We start from the raw sequence: 22,677 nt of genomic DNA on the forward strand, positions 1-22,677 counted from the left end.
CTGGGCCCACACTGCCAAACCCATTCACCAAATACTCCATGTGCTGAAACACACAAATGGCGTGACTCTGCAAGAACCCATAAGGAAGCCTGGATTGACTGAAGAACAAGGATATCTGTACCCGAGGCTGGCTCTGCTACAGTGAGACGGATTCCCTTCTCATCACCATGGACAGGTTATTTGACGCATAAGGGCCTAAGGTGTTCTGCTGTATTATTTTATTGTATTTCTCATTATTCAAAATAGTAACCATTACTAACTTCTAAATATGCAAATAAAATTCCTCGTAATTATGCTTTTAAAAAACCATCATGTATAAATACCTTTTATGATATGCACTATGCTAAGTGATTCATATTTACATACATATTATTAAATTTAGTCCTCACAGCAACCCAAAAGAAGATGGTATTACTACCTTGCTTGACATGAAAGGAGCAACTAAGATTTGAACTCAATTACTTTCAATTTCAAAACTCATGGGGCCAGCCCAATGGCGTGGCGGTTAAGTTAGCACATTCCACTTTGGTGGCTGGCCTGGGGTTCACCAGTTCGGATCCCGGGTGCAGACATGGCACCACTTGTCAAGCCATGCTGTGGCAGGCGTCCCACATATAAAGTAGAGGAAGATGGGCATGGATGTTAGCTCAAGGCCAGTCTTCCTCAGCAAAAAGAGGAGGATGGGCAGCAGATATTAGCTCAAGGCTAATCTTCCTCAAAAAAAGAAAACCAAAAAACACGCCCTCAGTCACTACTCTATTCTGCCACACACAGGAGAGGCAGTAAGGTGTTCAGACAAGATGTACTTGTTAAAACAAACAAACACTTCAGGCAGGACATTTATAAAATGAGCGAATACTCTGGGCCAATTTTATTTTTAACTAGGAGTTAGAAGCAGTGTGAATGAAAGGACTCTCCACATGATTCCTGCTCTGCTCTTCCTTACCGGGGTCAGAGCACAGAAAGGGATTTTGAGTGAGACAAGTAGCAGAAGACAGAATGAGGTACCAAACGTGGGCAGGGAAAGAGGCTGCCAGAGTCGAGAAAGTTTAGAAAATTGAAGCAGAGGTTAATTCTCCACTGATACACTAATTCCACTTTCCCAGAAATGGAATGGGTCAGATGACAAACCCTTTTGGCTCGTTTCCCTTTGAAAATAATTTGTTTCAGAAAGTCCAGCAATACAGGTCCGCCCTGCCAGTTGCCGCTTTGTAGAGTCATCTCCCCAGCACCTGAACGGCGCACTGTCCGTATGTCTACAATCCCAGCCTCCCTCACACCGACAGGCATGGCAGAACACGACACGAGGGAGCCACAGCTCAGGAGACAACAGCTCAGGCCAGGGTACAAACCAAATACGTATTTTACATGAGACCTTCTTCATCCAAGTTAATAGATATTAAAATCTCTGGCTGCAAGTGTGCCTTAATACAGATGGCCTATGTTTTACATCACTCTGCACCTTCACTGTACAAGTGTAACACACATGCCCAGGGTTCTGAGCAGCTGGCTGGCTCGGTGCTCATGCAGGACTGACTCCTACCGAGGGCGGCTAGCTTGCTCTGCTAGGGGCTGAAAATATTTGAGCCCCTAAATGTCATTTCAAAAATGTGTGCCAGAGTTACCGAGGGGAGCAGGCAGGGCCTGTGAGACCTGAGCTCGCGTGAAGCAGGGACACTGTGAAAGCAGAGGCAGCCCTGGCTTCAGGCTGATCCGGCCAGTTGCTAACCAATGGGTTATCAGCAAAGAGAACAAGAAGAAGAACAAAGGGGTGAGGTTGGTTGTCTGTTTTATAAACAACAGCAACAAAGAACGAACAACAGTTCTCCAGGTAGTGTTAATACCCTCCTAATGTCACAGTCAAGGACTGTGGGAATTGCCTTTTTTTGATCTTTAAAATCTAAGTCTCCTTAAGTGTCCAATGGAATCAACGAACCCTCAGAACGTCCACTTCTTAACTTAAAATAAAGGTAATAATAGCTGTTGAATAGTTTTCTCATGAGGATTAAATGAGACAATACATATAAATACCTGGCATAATGCCTGACATGTGGTAGATGCACAGTAACTCACAGGGTTCTTTCTCAATATATCACTACTTGAGAAAAATAACTAAGGAAAACCCAATAATGCAATGTAGCGATGTCCTTAAATGCAAAGGAAAATATGTAGCTGTATCCTTCCATACAGATGTGGATAGATGGATGGATGGATAGATGGATGGATAGGTAGGTAGATGGATAGATGGATGGATGGGTAGGTAGGTAGGTAGGTAGGTAGGGAGCTAAGTAGGTAGAGGACAGGTAGACGTGTAAATATAATCTATGGTACTGAGAGGATACCAACAAAACTACATTCTAGTTTATCTTTTATCACACAAGTCGATAACAATCTCTAATAACGTTTAGGGTGACTAAATTCAGCTACTCACAGATGTTCCAATGCATCCAAACCAGTGAAGGCTTTTTTGGTAATAGATCGAATCCGGTTTCCCTGGAGGATTCTAGAAAAAAAAGAAAATTACATTGGAACAGTTAAAAAGCCACCCTGAGGTGGAATTCTCATGAAAAGCACTGCTTTTTAAATCCTTTGTGAATCACTTTATTTCCTTCAATTAAACGATACATCCTGTAAAAACGTACCCATGCCGTCCATTTCAGTCATACAGTGCAGCAGGGTTTTCAAAGCATTCAACAGAGAACGCAGCAAAAATAGGTATTCGATAAATTCCTCTGATGGCTAAACTAAGGCACTGATCTTCAGTCTTTTTAGGAGGAGGAAGAAACTTTATTCCAAGAAAGCTGTCTCAGAACTCTAAGAAACAGGCAGATCATGGTGGAGACTCTCTCCTTGCCCTCCCTCCCCCCCACAGGAGTTTAGGGCCATGTGTAACTCAATTGGAAGACCAGAATCCAGTCATCTACGAGGCCATTTTATGGCTAATATAAGCATATTTTTACCCTATATTGCTTGAACCCTACTGCAGTATTATCAGTGGACACTGGATCACCTCATTTAATAATTCCTCTGAGCAGAAGGCAACATCGAAAGTTTCAGAATGTTGAACTTAGTAGGTACATTAACTTTACAAAATGATAATCCCAACAGTCTAAGCACTCAGAACAATTTAAAATTCTCTCGCTATTAAAATAAGCTTAACCTAACCAAAGTGTTGCAGAAAACCACTGTACCCCAGGGAGAAAAGCCATCCTCCTAGACAACAGCTCTCATTTGGGGAAATGACAAAGGGTAGCACCCAGATTAAGCACCTATTTCTAAACTCTTCAAGACATCAACTTGTGGGACTGACTCCAATGACAAAACAAAACGTTTAGGTCAGGGAGTGAGGCCATACTCACAGCCGCCTCAGTTTGTCGAGCCCAGAGAAAGCACCGTTCATGTCTTCAATAGTCCAGGAGATTTCATTGTTCTTCAGGTCCCTAATTAAGAAGAGGAATGTTACTGAAACTAGTACCAGGTACTGAACACAAGACACAAGCCTTCTCTTTAGAGATACGCTCAGAAGCCTAAGATCACCACCCAGGTGGCATATAATTTGTAATAAATTCCTCCTAATTCCCCACATCGTTCCCACCCCTTTCAAAAGAATAGAAAACTCTTTCTCTCTCCAACATACCTCTTACACCCTTGCCCTCCTCCCCCCATAACATTTCAAGGTTTTACCCCAAATCAGGACAGTTGACTCTGGCCCTATTAATTCCTCTATCAACATGACTAAATTCTGAAAGACTTGAATAGTCTGAAAAGTACGTTAAACTTTAAAACCACTGCTCCAACCACACAAGCAGGAGTTGGCCAAAGCATACAGCATGTCCTTCAATTATGTAATGCTTCAAATAGGGAACAGAGCAAAAGTTTCTGACAGTGCAGAAATCAAGGGCCCATTGCACAATATTAAAACGAACATTGGAGAGATTTCTCCAAGGTCAATTAATCCAATTCCCTCTTCTTTCTCAGGACAGAGATCAAGTCTGGATATAACCAGTACGATCAACGGCCATCTTCCTCTGCTGCCCTTTGTATATCATTTCACTTGGGGTAATTTTTAATCTGCATTTTAGAAAGAAAAATTAGTGGATTTGAAACTGCTTCCCTCTTGAGCAGTTACCAACTTCCTGGAGATCCTGAGAAGGCCAACTGTAATCACCCAAACAATCTGATCACTGTCCTTTGTAATCCCTTTAAGAAACACATATGGATGAAATGGACGGATTTTAATCAAACTGATCTGGGAAAGATTAAGACACTACTTCTGAGGCTGCACACATTTCCTTCACAACAAAGGAAATCTGCTGGGAGAAAAGTGGGCACATTTAGGAACCAATTAGGTTCATGGATGGGGAGAAAAATGTGTAACTTACAAAGTCTTTAAACTGGAAAGGCCCCGGAAGGCACAATCAGCGATGTAGCTCACTTTGTTGTTTCCGATGTGCAGTGTATTTAGTAAGCTCAGGCCCAGGAAGCTAGAATCATCCAACCTCGACAAGTGATTGAAAGTTAGGTCCCTGTAAAGAAAAAAGGAACAAAAAACAAATAACAGCTTTTATTTTCCAGTGCAACATACTGGTTTGTTTTCCAAAAAACAGATAATATATGTAAACCACAATAATCCTTATTTTAAGACTGCCTTCTTAATAACACACAGGTAAACATTACTAATCCTGGTAATTAAATAAAAAACATTCTCTTTCTTTGAAAATAACCGTCATTGCTTTAGCCCATGTGCCACAGACCTGAAACAGCAGAGCTGGCTTCAACTTATCACAATAAAAATATGACTGGGTTGCATGTGAAAAGAGCTGTCACCTTGGAAACTTTGTTATGAAAATTTCACAGATTAGTGGCAAGAAGCTCATGCTCTGGCATGATCACAGCTCTCAAACGTGAAGAGAAGAAAGGCAACTCACAGCTCACTGAGTTTCTGGCAGAACTCCCAGGCATCGGGGCTGATCCTGCTGATGGCATTTTGGCTGAGATGAAGCTCCTGCAGCATCAGCAGGCCGTAAAGCCAGCCCTTGGTAACCTCCGTCAGGTTGTTATGGTCCAGCTGCCTACATTTACCATAAGAATCAAAAGCAGGATCAAAAGTTCATTATCCCTTCTCTTCAAAGGGGACACCTGATTACAACCTACTCCATATTCCCATTGTGACTGCTTAGCTTTTGTTACAGAAAGACATCAGCAAAAAAATACCAGGTGCTTATAAATTCTCAGTCACATTAAATAATGAAATAAAACTAAATATTAAATTATAAATAAGATGGTAAATGATGCGATTTTAACATAGAATTTCAAATAAAAGCTATTGAATGTTCACTGAGCCATCTACGATCATACGACCTGAGCAGGAACTGGGAGAACCCAACTTACAAGATTTCCATGTTGCTCAGCCCCCAAAAAGCACCATCCATCAGCTTTGTCACTCCATTTCTTTGCATTTTCAGAGACTTCAGAGCACCAAGCCCTTGGAACGTGAGTCCATCTATATTTTTAATCTTGTTTCGGTTCAGCTCCCTGCATTGAAAATTACAGTTAAACGGTCAGCTTATATGACAAATTCTGGAGGTTAATAAAATGTGACATTACTATAATATAGTTAAACCAGCCAGTGTTAAATTACACAGAATGTTTTGAATTTCTAAACTTTTTTACTGAGAAGCATTTCGATTTATTAGCAGTGTAAATTTCCTTCTGCAAAGTGTGACGTATTTTTGGAATAATAAAATATTGAAACCACACTTTAATTTCTACGCTTTAATTTCTAAACTGGTGTCCATCAGTATAGAAGCAAATGAATTAATATTTGTTTTTAAATTATCCAGCATGAGAATAGTGAAAGTCCCGTTAAAACATGAGGTCTATTCAAGAGTAGGGCTGTCAAGTTTATCCTGTTCCAGCTGCTTACAAAAGGTGGTTCCTCCTTTTCACAATCTTATGTTTAATACTTTCTCTTTAAGGCAGTCGTTCTCAACCTTGGTTGCACACTGGAATCACCTGGGGCATTTTAAAAATTACTGAAGCCTGGCTCTTACCCCCAGAAGGTCTAATATAATTGCTCTAGGGTGTGGCCTGGGCACTGGGATTTTTGAAAGCTCCCCAAGTGTCTGTAATGTGCAGCTGAGGTTGAAAACCACCATACTGCAGGAGCCTGTTCACAGATCATTCTACCATTATTAACGAGACAGTTCTTTACAGCCACTTAAGCTATCAGAGCCTCCTGGAGTTGTCAGTATTATTCTCATAAACCACAGCTGTTCAGAGTCCCCATAATTTCTTCAGTGCCACAATGACGCCTTTGTACGGAGACCGTTCAATGATTACACTGTTGACTCTTTCAGTAACAATCCAACGTGCCTCGTCAGGCAGGAGCCTGCACTAGGTGACTTTCAAAGCTCGTTCTGATTCGGAGATTCCACAACTCCAGCTCTCAAAGGGAAGCCGGCCACGTCCTTGCTTCTAAACTCCTTTTGCCACACTGTAGGTTTTTGGGGACAGACTCCAAATGTTTAGAGGAGGTGAGGAAACATCTAAGAGGGCATTTTACTCACAGGTGCTGCAGCTGGGGCAGTCTAAACATCTTGGGTGGGATGGCTGCGATTCGGTTCCTGTTCAGCTTCAACACCAGGAGCGTGTTGGCCAAATTATCAAAATACCCAGGTTCCATCGACGTGACTCGGTTGCTGTTGATATACCTGTTGGAAGTTTAAAGATGAGCGTCTCTTTCTGGTTTCCTTGGAAGTGGAAGCGCGTGCATTTTCTGTATTATAAAGAATCTCCAGAGAACCTATCATTTGTAACGATGGACACCTAAAATAATTACTCTTTAGGTCCTTGTGGACCAATACTGTATCATCCACACATACCGGAATATTTGAAGGTGACAAACATTTGTTAGAGATACGTATCCACTTTTTATGAAATTCATTTATTAATGAAACACAACTGGCTTAATTTTGATTACTTTTCAAGAAGATGCACTTTTCACCCTATAGTTTTTCTACCAAAGGATGTCTAATTTTTTTTAATTCAAAAGTGTAAGAATAAAATGAAGACTGTAGTTATTCAGGCTTACAGCAAATTACAAGTCAGTAAGATAAGAAAGTCACATTTTTGATCCATCAGCAGTAAAACAGGCAGAGTTTGATATATCTTAAAGTTGATTTTTCTTATTATAACATGGTATTTTCAGCATAGGTGAAAATTTTTGTTAAAGAAAACCTGACTTACAGATATTTGAGTTGTAAAGGTGGAAATGCAGTTTTAAGCTCTGAAATATTATTGCTGCTCAGGTCCAAAGTTTCGAGGGATTGAAATTGTTTCAGATGTTCAGGTAATATTTCGACAATCCTGTTTCCAGCTCTGGAATTGAAGGATAGCACAGGTCACAACAGGGTTCATGGTACAACAATCCAAAACATGAAAAATATTTTCTATTCCTCACTTGTTCTTCAGAAATACGGAAAACTGATTGCTCTAAACAGTACTTTTAAAAGTTAAATAGCAACTCTTTACTCACTTTGATTTTGCATTAAATAGTAAATAATTAGAATATGTGAAAAATATTCCTACATAAATATGGGTGTGTTGAACAGCTGTGGTTATTATAAACACTATGCACTTAAACGGTTTGATTTTTCTGTTATTTTGTTAACAGTCCCTCTTCCTTATCATTTTATTAAATAGTACGTGAAATGCCTAGTGCCAAGTTGGCATTCCAGGCACTGATGTGTTACTTCCCCATTCCTTCTTCTTGATTCCTAATCTATTTCTAATTCTTCTCTTGAAAAGTAACCACACTACAGGTGCCAATGAACTCAACATACTCATCAGATCGAGGCTTTTTTAAAGTAATGCTTTTTCTTTAAGAAATACGCAAATATTTCTTTCAGAAACAGAAAGCGCCAATGCATCGCCATAGTCTTCAAAACCAGTGGATACTCTCCAGGGCTCTGAACGTTATAAAAGTATTACATAAGAGCAGCCCAGTCTAAATAACCCCAGGAGTAACCAGATTTTAATAATTTTGACATTAACAGTCAAACACCAGACCATGATGTCCAACACTGTAGCCACATGTGGCTCTTTAAATTTAAATTAATTAAAATTAAGTTCCCGAGTCACAGTAGCTATACTTCAGGTTCTTAACAGCCACATATGCCTCATGGCTGTCAAACGGGACAGTGCAGATACAGAACATGTCCGCCATCGTGGAAGTCCTATTGGTGAGCACTCTACTAGACCACAGAGGAAAAAACAAAAAAGGGGCCATGTCAAGGTCCTTAAAAGGTCCATCAATACAACAGCTTCCAAGGGGAAATTCAGCATTAAATGAGCATCTTGCTAGCAAACAGGAATTAAACTGATATTAGTTTAATGTAACTAACCTTCATTTAATGAGAAAACTTAGAAAATAAATATATCTCCTACGTGTTTCCTTCCCTACCAATGTGGATTTCTATGGTGCGTTGAGTTTCTCCAGCTCGTCTGCCTTATGATAACTCTCAGGCCTCTCACCATCTCAGAGGTTCCTGAGTTAGGTACACTCTTAGGCTTTTCACAAAATCCTGTGCTGCATCCTGACACAGCACCCACCCTGGCAGTCTTCCCGCCACACTGGGAGCCCCTTCCAAGCAGGGAGAGGTCTCCGCCCCTCTGGCTCAGAATTTGTGTGGAATCTAATCAAGTTGAGGACAGATTAGACCCCAAGCCCTGTGCCCAGCATTTTTCCTAGATTATGCCATTTACTCAAGGACACTTCTCTGGTGTAGATAGTACAAAACACCAGGAAACTAGGGCTTCTAACCAAATGAGTCCAAGCATTCCCAAGCCACCTCGCAGAGTACCCATTTGGTCCCAAAGCAATCCACGAAGGCTGTTTCACAGCATTCCGTTTCAAACATACTTTGGAAATTAAGTTCTTCCATGGAGATGCACCTCCAGAAAGGCCTGCCACCTCCCGCCCTTGCAAGAACGCTGACCTTCTGGTTTCACACCAGCGTGGGAATACACAGTGGCTCACTGAGCCGTCAATATGCCAAAACTAAGGGCGCCCTGGAAACAGGGTCCCCCAGTCTGTGCTCACACGCCAGGTAGATAAGAGGGACCCTTAGGGCTTTGCACGTGTTTGGGATCCACCAGAGTAGAAGACTGACTTCCTAAACGTGTGCAAACGTCAGGCGCTGCTTTCCCCACAAGAACGAACAATGAGTGGAGAAAACAGGCTGTACGTTTTCTATTGAAACAACAACAAACTAACACAACTTCTCAAAATATTAAAAGCCTCCACAGGTTACTTTTAAGGACCATGGGGAATCATCTTTTTTGATGCAAATCATCCAAGAACCTTAACCCCATTTTTTGAAGTAATCCTACACGAGGTAACAAGCATAGGCGATATATATCTTAAGAGGCAAATTTGTCTGTGATAATAGTAAGGCTAAAAAAACAAAAAAGGGTTAGCAATCCTATGTACAAGTCACAAATATCAAGCCCCTCAGATTCCCATAAAGCCTTACAGACTTTGTTTAGAGTCAAGTCAGCCATGACCTCTGATTGTGACCATTTCCCACATCTGGATCCGCCAGTGTCTAAACTCCTTGATCTAGCTGTGAGGTACAGGGTAATGCAAGTGAGACAATTAGTCAATTTCTAGGTCCCGGAGATGGATTTAGTCCCAGAGACAAGCCACAAGGCCTTAGGGTCAGGGTGTGTGGGTTAAACAAAACCACACTCTCGGGGACAAAAATGTTCTCTTAACTACATAACCCAAATGTTTGCATTACCAGGATGTCCTCCCACAGACAGCAGAGTAACCCTGAAGTACCCCCCTCTCCAGCCCCCGCCCCCCGGCCCTAGCCACTACCTCCCATCAAACTCGGCATCTGGTTTGGGCCCCAAGGCTGTCTGGGGCAAGTACAGCTACACTTACATTTAACAACAACAAAAGAAAACGCTCAGCTATAGGTTTTGCAATAAATGGAGCAAATTGGTTTTTTGTGAGAGGGAGCCGGAGACCCACAGGTGTCTATCACGTTGGTCAAATAAGGCTACGAGTTAGATTACAGGCCATACAATCTTTGGTTTATATATTCGTTTGTTTATAAGGTAATTATGAACAAGGTATTAAAACTGCCAATTACTTGAGTGACGAATAAAATTTTCCTTGCAGTTAAAGTACGCTCCAGCCAAAGCCAGCAATTTCCTGAACTGCACACCTCCTAAATTGCAGTGTGAAAGTGCTCAGTTAGCGATGGAGCGTGGACACTGCCGTCTTTGTGAGCAATGCTTCCCAGCACAAAAATCCCTTACAACTGCCAGGAGAACAGTCCCTGTATCACAAAATGGTAACTCTGTCCTAATGGAACTGAATTAAACCCAATACCAGTCTCATATTAGCTCTCAGACTAAACTAGCATATAACCACCTGATACATACCAGTTTAAAAAAATTTGCTTTATATCAAAAGCAAACCCTTTAAAGAAGGGTTAAAAATAAAAGGATACAACTACATTAATAATTAGATAAAACAATCTTTTTAATCACCTAAAACCCTCAAAATAAACATATTTCATAACAGAATGGGTCATAAATAGCTACTTCTAGGAGACAAAGGTTCAATTCAACTCTAGCTTTCATTTTTCTCCAAATATGGATAAATGCCAAAATTGATGAATACATTAAAAGTATTGCACTTAATTAATGGTTTTGGCAGGAAATGTGCAATGCTTTAAAAAACAAAACAAAACTGTGTGAATACTTTTTTCCGTTACTTAAGTTAATGTGGAAAGGCCATCTTTCCATTGTTCAAACATCACAATATGGTACTGTATGTACTGGAAGGCGTTTCAGCCTTGTGCAAATCAATCTTAAGGACTACGAATATTTTGGTCATCTATGTTTGTTGACAGTACAAGGTGTTCCACGGTCAAATCATTGCTGAGGTCAAGCATAATTAGTCCCTTGTGGACTTGTCCCCAGGAGCTTGGTCAGTAGGAATGAAGATGGTTGCCCCAGGTTTCTATGAGGCCACAGAAAAAACAGGATTCCCAGGTATTTCAGCTTTGGCTTCTCAGGCCCAACAATAATGGTTTCACTTGGTTGCTAACTTCACTCTTCAGCCTTCTTTGCCAAATACCTTTAAAATGCAGCAGCAAACATGACTTGCCATTTCCGTACAACAATATTTGCTCTTTAGAGTGCTGAAGATCTAACAATGAACAAGAAGGATGTGGTCCCTGACCTCAGAGAGCTTAAATTCTAGTGGAGGAGAACCAGCCGGCAAATGGGAGCGGTCCCCAGAGTGTGAAGATAGCGTAGAGCTGGGAGGAGATGAGAGCAGGTCAAGTGGGGCCTTGTAAACCACGTTAGGCATCTGGCCTTTATCTCAAGATTAAGTAAGGGGAGGAGGATGGAGGATTTCAAATGGTGGGGTGCCTGTAGAGATGTGCATCTTAGAAAGGCTGCGGCAGTGAGGGGAAAGACTGGGAAGGGGGCAGGCAAGACCAGGTGCAGGAGCATCTGGGAGGCACAGAGGACAGACGATGGTGCGTCGGGGTAATGGTGACCATCTGCCTAGACGCCCACTTTGGGGTGAAGCACCACTCTTCTTCTGGTTTCCCAGGGCGCACACTGTGCTCTTCTCCTCCCAATATACAAGCTCAGTTTCCAGCTCTGCAGCCTCTCGGGACCCAGTTCAGCACTACTGGAGTCCCATTCCCTCTGTCACCACTGTGCTGTGTGTCGCTGGTACAGGAGGCCTTCCAAAGCGCGGAGCGCACACTAGGGTTCCCTCTTGCTCAGGAGTGAGATGGCTCCTGAGAACAGCTCAGTACTGACGATTTCATGTGTCTGTAACCAGTAGGAAAATGGACAAATGTGTTATTCCCATATACAAGAAATGTGCTTGTTTGTTCTGATACTCTGAACACCTGCACTAAATGTAAACCTGGGCTAAATTAATAATTTATGAGGTTAGTGACAGGACTGCTTGCTATGACAATGAGCGGTTCCACTTTTTGACTCACTGTGATCTCCAGAAAGCCTGAGAGTCTCAAAAGAACTTCATGCACTCTTAAGTGGATATATAAATGGTCTTAGTTTATTTCCAGAGTCTGGAAGGAGAGTCACAGAGTGAAATATTCTTTGTTAGTGAGGAACCAGAATATCAGGTTTTTTCACACTGGAATTCCTGAACCAATTAAACTGTAGCTTCTTGAAGAATAAGAAATACCTGTCAATAGTTTGCACTGTCTTCTACTTGTTGCACAAGATAACAGGTAGCTTAAGGCTTTGCAGCTGTGATGTGTGAAGACATGCAATCTTGGCTACTTAGAGAAGGAATGTGCATGTGGCATTTTCCGTGTAGAGATGGTGTGTGCAGTGAAATTTAATTTGAAACCATTTTTTAAATGTTGCAATGCCCTCTTTTCTCAGAATGCATTACTCTAACCACATCCCCTAAGTCAATTCAGCTGTTGCAGCTAACAAATTGCTGAATCCGTGGTCATTCCATACAACCCAAGAGCCGGCATATTAACCGTATTGACTGGGACCGTCGGCCGGGCCCCAAGGGAATACTGATTTCTAGATGTAACTTGCAAGCAACCAGTTGAGCACCACTTATAAAGGAATTAGAAGTTGTTAAAGAAAACACTGCATTTTGCAAACATGTTAAAGGTCGCTTACATTTCCAACAATAACCCACTCCCCCAAAAAAGCTTCCCTGAAAACCACCTTGGCTGGAATAACTAACACCCCATAATACTAGGCTTCTTTTAAGAGAGACTTGGCAAGCACAGAACCTCTCCCAAGCAGATAAAAATAAACTGTCTCTGCTCATCTTTTTTCTAAAAAGATAATTAAGAAGTTTCATTAAACGAACACATGTTTAGACTGGTCCACTGCTACTGTGGCATCAAAGAATAAAGCCAATTGGGGAATCTGTTGCAAGGAGAAAGATTCTTGATTAAGAATTAATGATACTAACTAAGCAGCAAATGAGCCACTGGAAGGGGCAATGAGTCAGTTCTTCTGGTAAAAGCCAGGTCAACATAAAATATGATGATCTTTTAGGATCAGAATCATGATAAAAATGGCCACAACGATTTAATACAGAGGTCCTACAAGAATCAGTCCCTATTTATGTGCCAATTATAACATGTTAAAAACACAAAAAGAAATATGGGCTAAAAATCCATTCATACCACATACAAAACAACCCTTTTTGATCCCCAAGTGTAAATTCAGTTTAGTCCTTTATGTAAAGAGAAATTTATGTGGAAGTCCCTTAATTTAGGACGCTAAAGAAGATCCTTACTGAACAATCCTTTTAATCTGAAATAATTAATTATTTACAAAAACTAACTCTACTCTAATTTAGTAAGATTTAAACATGTTCCCTGCCTCTCCTTCGAGGGAGAGCCTTCCAGGGCCGTTTTCACATGCCAGACAGCTGCTGTGGTGAAGCTGTGGGTTTGATTGTCCCCACTAGCTTGTGATTTACTGCGAGTGGAGAGAACTTCTAATTCACCTTAGGTCCCCCAGAACTCAGGATTCAATGAATGGGCTCAAGACCCTCAAGTGACTAAGGAATCCTGATTAGTCCCGGAACTCCAGGTCAAGCTTCAGATTGGCTCGTAAGGAGTTATCTGAACCGTGGCTCAAGACACACAGGTACATCAGAAAATGCTATGGTCATTAGAGCCGCCATCCAGAAAAGGCTACAAAAAACTGTGATTCCATTAATCTACCTGTTAAAAGTAGGATCCCTTTGAAGCAGCAATTCAAACCACAGCTCCCCAGCAAGGAGACTGTGATTCTGTTCCTGGTTCTCTGTCTTGATCTACCACACTTGGTGAATCTTGATTTTCTCATCTGTCAATGGGAGGAAATGGAATGGAATGATTTCTCAGCTCTAAGGAGTTGTGATTCTGGAACTGGATGACAAACACTGCGAGTGACCAGATTTGCTCCAGAGGCTTCATACAACCATCATGTAAAAACTACAGCCTCTTCCAGAACCTGGCCTCACTTTGGGAGGGATTTCACCTCTTTCTTCTGTTGGAGTCCCACTGCCTGGCTGCTCAGTCTTCCTCTTCCTTGGTTTACTCTCTCATTTCCCTGGAGCGTATCCTCCATTAGCTTTCCAAGAAACCAAGTGTGGAAGTGGGGTTTTTTTTTTTTCATGTTTGGAAATGTCTTTATAGGACTGACAGTTTGCGTGCATACAGAGTTTAGAAATGATTTTCCCCTGTGGTTCGCAGACATTGTTTCACTCTGTCACAGCACTCACAGGTGTAAGTTTGAGGAGGCAGAGGCCGTTCTGATTCTCCATTCCAGTGTTTCTCAAACTTCAGCTGGCATCAGAATTGAAGGGCAGGGGCTTCCTGAAGCACAGACTGTTAAGCCCCACCCTCAGGGTTCCTCGGTCAGCAGGTCTGGGTGGGACCTGAGAATCTGCATTTCTACCAGGTTCCCAGGTGATGCTGACACTGCTGGGGGCACACCTGGAGAAGCACGTCAATCTTTCCAGGGGACCTGCTTTGTGTTTTAATTTTTTCCTCCTCTCAGAGCTTCTCTTCGCTCCTGCTATTCTGAAGTTGCACAGTAGTCTGTCTTATCTTTTTTCATTTGCAGGCACTCCCTAGGGCCTTTCAACCTAGAAATGTGAGTTTCTTGGCTCTGGGAAATTTTTTGGTATCTTTGATCATTTTCTCCCTCTTAGTTCCACAGGTGTCTTTGTGGAATTCCAATTAGATGGCGCTAGACTTCCCACCTGATCGTCCTCTTTTCTCATTTTTTTCCTCTCCGGTTTTCCATCACTTTGTCTTCTGGTTCTTCTTTTGAGAGTTTTTCAACTTTCTTCCAACACTTCTTCTATGACCTTCTTGAAGTGTCTGTTGTTATATTTTTAACTTCCAAGAGTTCCTCCTTATTTTCTGAATATTCCTTTTTATTATCATTATTTTTCACCTTCCTTTTCTTATTTTGTAGCTACAACATCTCTCTTCTCTCTCCAGAGATATTAGGTGGTTCTGAAGTTCCTTCTCCTTCCGTTGGCTCTGGTTCCCTTTGCTCATGTTTCAGACTCTGACTTCACTGTTAGAAACTCCTTTAAAAGTCTGGCGATCACTGGCTATTTGTTCACAGTTAACAAAAAGCAGCCCTCAATAGCTGACTGAGGGCTGTGCATGGAACGGACGTGTTGCCTGGTGATTCTCATCCCAGGTGGTGAGCGGGGACCTGTTTCATGATGGGCTCTCTACATCTTCTCAGTCAAACCCTCCAATGTCCTGTCTAGCAGGGTCAGCGTAACTGCCGGTGTCTGGGAGGGCCAACGGGAAAATCAGCTGGGGGCAGGGGTGGCCCTCAGTATTCAGACCTGACTTAATTTCCCTGATGGCAGAATATGTTGCCCTCAATCCCTACCCCTTACCCAACTGGGCCTGTGGCCCAAATTCCAGGGGTTTTCCGTTTCAGCTCTCCAGGGAGTGACTCTCCAGTCTTCTGCCCGCCTCAGGGGAGGGGCAGTCACTGGGCTCGGAGCTGTGGAGGAGGAACCCGGTGGAGGAAGCTGGAGGTCTGACTGATCGTGCTGAAAGAGTTTTAACCCAGCCCCCATTTTCAGTCCTCCTCTGCTCCGTCACCCTTACAGGCCGTGAAGTCCCAAACTAGTCTGAGGGTCTGCAGCAAAACGCTGTTTGCTTCCTCTTCAATCCACTTCACTTTCCTCTCCTTCAAGTCAGTCACAATTTATCCGTTTGCTTGCAAAATTTTTATGACATCTTTCGTTTGGACTGTCTCCTCTCCTATTTCCTTTGTTCCTGTCAGTGTGCATTTTTTTGTTCCTTTACTTGTATTTTAAGGGGTTTTAGGGAGGAACAGAGTCAAATGAGTGCATTCAGTTCACCAAGCTTAATAAGAAGTCTTCAACAGAAATCGAATCAATGAATAAAATCAATTTTTCTCCAAAATCCATAATAAACCGCAAAACCTACCCTCAAAAAAGTTACTGTAATTTTTTTAATTGAAAAATCATCCAACTTAGATTTGTATATGAGATTTCAACCACAAATTAGCTTCCATAAAGAATTTTCACTTAAGGTGATAGTTTGAATCAGAAAACATGACATCATTATTCTGAACTTCAAATTAATAAATAGTAATCATACAGAGAATTACTTCTGTGTGAACACATCAGGCCAAATTAATGCCATTTTATTCTCCGATATGGTTCACAGACCAATGGGCTAAGAACCTCACAGACAGAGAATGTCTTGATTTCATCAAGTATTTAACTTCTCCTTGGGAATAAGACATAGAAAAGGTGGTGGTGATGGTCATACAGGCAAGTGAGTTCACATCCCTAGTCTTTATTCACAGCCTGGCACGGAACTTCAGGGAAGAAGCTGCTGCTGGGTCTGCCTGCGGCCCTGGGCTGTCAGCATTTGCAGGAATATGGATAGAGACACGAATAACCAAGTGCAGATGCCACAGAACTATAACTCATCCGTTAGATGAATCATGATCCCAACCCTCTCAACGTAAAATGATAGTCTAGAAGCAATCAGAAAAATTAAGCTGGGATAAGGCAGTGTTTTCAATTTTCAATCAATCATTTTAAAAGGCCTATTTGAAAGTAATTCTTATGAAAACGACAATAGACTTACGGATTTCAGCTGACCACAACTCAATATGAACCAGTAATACAACAGGGTCCTCAAAATGCTAATATAATCTTAAACTTCATTAATGTCCAAGCTTCTGGTCAAGAGAGATGACGCCTTCATATTCCGTATTAGACCACATCTCAAATATCTTGCTCTGGGCCCCATATTTTACACTGTCACGTTAGGCGAGGCGTGTGAGAGGAAGACTGAGGGTCTAGACCTTGCAGGGTCCAGGACAACAGCCACCAGGTGCATGTGGCTATTTACATTAAGTTAAAATTCAATTCCTCGGTCACACTAGCCACATTTCAAGGGTTCCATTTCCATCATCGCAGAAAGTACTGCTGGACTGCACTGGTCTAGACCCCATGTCACGTAAGAAATGGGATACGGAATTTGAGCCAGGAGAAGAGAAGGCTTTAAGAAAACCTTATATTTTAAGACTTGTAAGTATTATTATGCAGAAAATAGAAGGCACTGTTCTCCCCAGCACACAGATCTAGGACAACAGGGAGAAGATGCAGAAGGGCAGAGCTCAGTTTAACGGATTAAAAATCCCAGCAATTAGAACTCCTCACAGTGGAATGGCTCCTCCCCAAGAAGTGAGCTTCTGTCCCTGGAAGTGCTCAGGGGAGGCTGGATAACCTCTCTTCCAGAGATTTCTCCAGAGAGAAACATCTCTTCTGATTCTAAGTTACTAGGCTTGCATGCAGACAGTCAAAACTAACCAAAAGATGGGTTATGACCAGTTATATAATACAGCAAGCTGTTTCTAATTCCCCTCACCTTTTTCTTGATACTTACATGGGGATGGTGGTGAGGAAGAGAAAGCAAGAAAGACAGGAGGAGAAGAAGAGGAGAAAGAGGGGTTGATCAATCAATCAGCTACCCTCTCGATTCTGTGAAGATCCATTCACCTTTAAGGAAGACAGCTCTCTACTCCTAGGCCGATGCTGCGTGCAGGACCACATGGCAAACAGTGACTAACCTCAAGAAGTACCTTATTTTTCCTAAAAAATTATGCTCATTTTGACTCTACTCCATATGTTCATTTTATCATAAAAACATTTAAAACTGCTCATGTAGAGTAAAACTGACAGTCGAATGATATGCTTATCCTGCGCTGTACGGTACTTGCAGCATGCACATTACCTTACTATTTCATTGCGCCTTCAACCTCACTCCGGAGACTGCTCTGTCCACTGGCCAAAGCATCGCAGAGAGGGAGGGAGGCCGCCAGGCAGGTGACGTGAAGTGTTAGAAAGGAGGTGCTTATATTTATAATTGCCTATCCTTTCATGGTTTGAATTTAGTACCTAAGCAATTTTCAGCCAGAGAAAGAAGGGGTGGTACTGGTTAGAGGCCTGTTTCATTGTTTTTTGGTCTCTCTACCCAACTAGAGCCCTGAACCTCTGGTCTATGCAAGATAGGAGAGAGACTCAAACAAGGAAGAGAAGGAGGACAAGTAAGTAGGCCAGGACAGAGACACATGTTGAATCTTGCCACCCGGATCATGAAAAGCAACTGGCTGTAACTTTATTGCTTTGTCTGTCTTGGCAGCAGAAGCTTCACTTTGCACAGAGAAGTCTCTGGCAGAAGTTGTACCTGATACTTCAAAGGCTAGAACAAAGTTAAGGGAAAGGCTGAAAAATGGGGTCGGTTCAGAATAAACATTGGTAATGCAGGAGTTTTTGTGACAAGCGATCCTGCAAGTTCAAGTTCAAGGGATGAGGGTCAACTTTATGGGCTCCAAGAACCACCATGAAAAAAGCTGCCCAGTGCTCACTGAGTCAAATCTAAGAATGCTGTTACCTTGGAAAAAGCAAGTTTTATTAATGAAAATTTTAAGTGTGCCAGAAGGGGCAGGAGCAGAAAGGTTAGCTGAACAGTTTTTCCTACAATTAAATAAATACATTAATTTGGACTGGGCTATCCATGCGGTCATTCACCTAACAAACACGTATCCTGTGTCCACGATGTGCCAGGCTCTGTGCCACTGCTGGGGTTACAATGGGATAAAAACAGCCATGATGTCAGCTTTTATGAAGTTTCATTGCAGAGGGGAAAATGGACATTAAAGAATCACAAATATGCCACTGAAAAATGTGACTGCGTGTATGATAATAAGTAGATGACATAAATAAAGGACACATGAAAATGTCTGGGGGGAAAGCTAAGTTTGACTTAACAAAAGTTGGGGGAGTGAGAATTCCAGGCAAAGGGAAAAGCCTGCGCAAACGGACCCGAGGCAGGAACAAGCTGGCACATTCCTACCAGTGAGGACTGAGTCTGGAGAAGGCTCCACAGGAAAGGAACACTCAGATCACGCAGGGCATCACGTCTCGAGAAGGATTCTGTTCCTGATCTAACAGCAGTGGGAAATTCCTGACGGGTTCAAAGAGCTGTGACATGATCACAAATCTGTGTTTCGAATACAGTCATTATGAATGGAGAATTCAAAAGCCTCGCAAACTTGTATTCTGGGGACCGGTTTATGATTAAATGCGAAAATAAACTTAAGACGGTTTGTTTGTCACAAATACAGCTCTGTGTACAGTAAACTCTCTTTTATGTGCAAATCATATATAAACATTTTAAAATCCAACACAAGACGATAACTTATCATAGTAAGATGTTTACGAGTTTATTTTGTGAGACTCGCGCTTCACGAGAGTATTTCATTAAACAGAATAACATCTGGCTTGTTTGCACTGGTTAAGGCTGTAGCCCCTAATGCAACGTCCTTTGCGTCTGAAGACACTAGTGCATTTATCCACATCAGTTGAACATACATTCTGGGACAATTTTTTCAGTAAGGTGGTCAAGTTCCATGGGCACATCTATACCCAGATGTGGGTAAAGATGAGATATGGTCTGTGTCCACTTAATCAGAACAAAGCTCGCTGATTCCCCAGAAACGTTAGTTCCAATTTTGGAGAAAGCTTCTTCCCAACTTCCTTAATTAATATGACAAGCTGGTGACCTCCTTTCAAATAGTGACTTATATAGGCTGTGGTTTAAAAAAAAACAACTAACTGAGCTTTACTGCTTGGTTATGAAATTACTTGGCTACATCATCACTTGAAAACCTATGTAACAGTTGCCTTCCCTATGTGCAACTTTGTCTCCGAGCTGTGACCTATTAAAATATCAGTATATTTTAAAAGTTATAAATTGAGTTTGATGAGTTATTTAAATAAACTCTATGCCATGCAACAAGCAACAGTCTCTGAAATCACTATCTCCCAAACTTATTTTTTTAATAGTCTGATTTTTGGAATGTAATGAGAAATGTATGCTTAAGAATGCAATTCCCACTTAATAAGGTGCTGTGTTCAGTATCTAGGTAACAGAATACTGCAGATCCAATTTCTAACCACTAGTTCAACCCCACTCTTTTCATCATACCGAAGTCAACGCTCAGAGGACTACCACCCCACGGCCAGTTTCCTTTTGTGGAAAAAAGAGACGTGGCACTAACATACAGCAGGGCTCAGAGCACAGAACAGTTCTAAGGACGGATGGACAGCAGGTATGTGGCAAGCCAATAACTGTTAATTATCAAAATTACATTATCTGTTTGTCTTTATGGCACTTGATTTGGAAAATGAACACTGTTTAATGACTACTTGAAAAAAGGAGAGAAGCTGATGCTGTGCTTAATTGAAATGTAGTCATTTCATTCTCCTGCTTAAAGAAAAAGTCCTTTACTTCCCCAAACATGTAAACCTCCTAAGCTGATCCCTAGCAGCTTACCCAAGCCTCCTTCCTTCTCTTCACTCTCACACTCTACACACACTAAAACCACACCCATCCTCTGCACAGGACAGCCCCAGGCATCTCGCTAGCATCCAGAGCGCCACCCCACTGGGAGCATCTCTCCATGGCCTGTTTTCCCCTATTATTCTTTACTCAAAGCCCCTTGAGGGCAGAGGCCAAGTCCTATTTTAATCTGTTCCCCAGCACTTACCATAGTAGGTGGTCCATTGGGCACTGTGAGCAGCTCAAAATCCACTGTATAGGGTACACAAGCCCTCAGGCTAGAAAGGTTGTTCAGTTATTAATTATAAATGAGTGCTCACCAATTTTTTTGAACTATTTGCAGAGAGCAAAAGTCTTCCTAAAAATTCACCCCAACTGCAAAGTTCTCCTCCGTCCCTCATCTACTGCCGCCAGGATAATGTATCTGATTCCTGCAACCCTCCGGTTCAAGAATCCTCCTTGGCCCACTGCCTCCAGTCCTGGCTCCTCTGCTAAGCCCACGGCAAGTGTAACAGGAGCAGCTGCTGCTGCTCACACTTTTCAGAGCCCTTTCATGTACCTTATGCCATTTGATCCTTCACCGGAACCAGAGGAGATAGCCGGGCAGACATCTTACACTGTTTTTACAGATAAACAAAGGAGAGTTAATTAACTCTGCCTGAGGTCAGACAGGTCATTAGAGTGAGACAAGACACATCCCCAGCCCAGATCTCTCCACTAGCGCCCAAGGGCCCATGATCTCTCGTCCACTCAGATATTTAATGAGCACCTCCTATGTGCCAGAGACTGGCTGGGCTGCTGGGGGACCAAAAGCTCAGTAAGACAAGAGTCCTATCCTGGAACGAGACTTGTGACAAACGCCATGGGAGAACTATACACGCTGTACTTGAGGGAGTTTCAAAACCGAAGAAAGGAAAAGTCACCACCCTTCTCAGAATTTTACACTATTGTTCATGCCACGTGAATTGCCTACCACCCAGGATAATTCTCAGGAGCATACAAACCTCTGAGGGAAGAGCGTGACTCTCATACTTTCCTGCACCCACAAAGCATCTCCAGTACAGGAGGGCACATGGTATCACAGAACCACATCCCACACGGCATTAGGTTCCAAAGCCAGTGGATGGGGGAAAACCACCTATCATTAACACACCCTGGAAGAGCCATTAACACACTGGCAACATACTGTTATACGGACATACTCTCTCACCCCATCTCCTCCCCTCCCTCCCTCCCTCTCCCCCCTTCTCAATGAGTTCTATAGGGCCAGCTTTTCCTTCAGTGTTTTGTTGATGTTCTTGCTGTTTCGTATTTTGAATTTTTAGCTCAGGACCTGATGAAGTAGTTCACATGTGTACTGGGCACAAGGGTTATGAAAATCCTGTCTCCCTGAAGACCAAAGTCATCCTTGGTGGGCCGAGACATCCACGCTTAGAAAGGCAAATAGAAAAGGGGGCTTTTATTCCCCACACACTTTCATTTCCCACACACTCCGGGGCATGTGCTCGCTGGCTAGAGTGGAGAGCTGAATCCTGACGCTACTTAAACAACTTCTCTTGTTTTTTTTTCTTTCTTTTAATTATTATTATTGCTATTGTTATAATTATTTTTTTTACCAAGCACACACAGTTGAACACAAGTAAAACATAAGTATGCTTTGTCCCTACTGTAAATCTTTAGCCATTAGTTTAGATTCAGTTTATAGTCTGAATTATGCTAAGTGCACATGGCTGTTCCATAAATATTCTTTAATGCGTTCACTAATTGCACACCAACTGTATGCCATATACGTGCATTAAATGCCGGGGAGAAGAGGGCTCAGCCACAGAGGCCTCTAGTCTAGTTGGGAAGAAAAATACAAACAAAATCATTTCATGACCGTGTAACAGCTACGTGTACAAGGTAAGACGGGCCTGGACAGGGCTGGCGAGGCTTAAGGGGACGACCCCCTCCCCCACTTCAGGCCCTGATTCAAGCGTCGCCTTCCTAGTGCGTCCGTCCCTTGGCACAGTCCCACTGAAAACTGTCAACCGTCTCCCACCACACACAGCACTCTCTGCTTTCCTTTCCTCCCAGCACTTATCCCTCTGACCACAGCTCTTGCTTTACTTTTGTCTCTCTCCTTCCACGAGAGTGTCAGCACCACAAGGGCAGGGATTTCTGTCTGTTTCGTTGAACCTCGACTCTAAAACAGTACCCAGCACATGGCAGGATTTGCGAAATATTC

At 42.3% G+C, this 22,677-nt stretch overlaps 1 protein-coding gene across 1 annotated transcript in view; it reads right to left on the bottom strand.

Moving 5' to 3' along the window:
* The window catches only part of LRIG3 (leucine rich repeats and immunoglobulin like domains 3), a 44,610-nt gene that overhangs the window by 11,099 nt on the left and 10,834 nt on the right, over positions 1-22,677 (bottom strand). The window contains exons 4-10 of the mRNA XM_014844052.3: positions 7,249-7,380; positions 6,570-6,713; positions 5,392-5,535; positions 4,929-5,072; positions 4,383-4,526; positions 3,360-3,440; positions 2,432-2,503 (exon numbers count right to left, since the gene is read on the bottom strand). Of these exons, the coding sequence (XP_014699538.3) occupies positions 2,432-2,503; positions 3,360-3,440; positions 4,383-4,526; positions 4,929-5,072; positions 5,392-5,535; positions 6,570-6,713; positions 7,249-7,380 (861 nt within the window). The remainder of the gene's footprint in view (positions 1-2,431; positions 2,504-3,359; positions 3,441-4,382; positions 4,527-4,928; positions 5,073-5,391; positions 5,536-6,569; positions 6,714-7,248; positions 7,381-22,677) is intronic.

Source organism: Equus asinus, chromosome 22, assembly GCF_041296235.1.
Source record: "Equus asinus isolate D_3611 breed Donkey chromosome 22, EquAss-T2T_v2, whole genome shotgun sequence".
Taxonomy (NCBI): domain Eukaryota; kingdom Metazoa; phylum Chordata; class Mammalia; order Perissodactyla; family Equidae; genus Equus; species Equus asinus.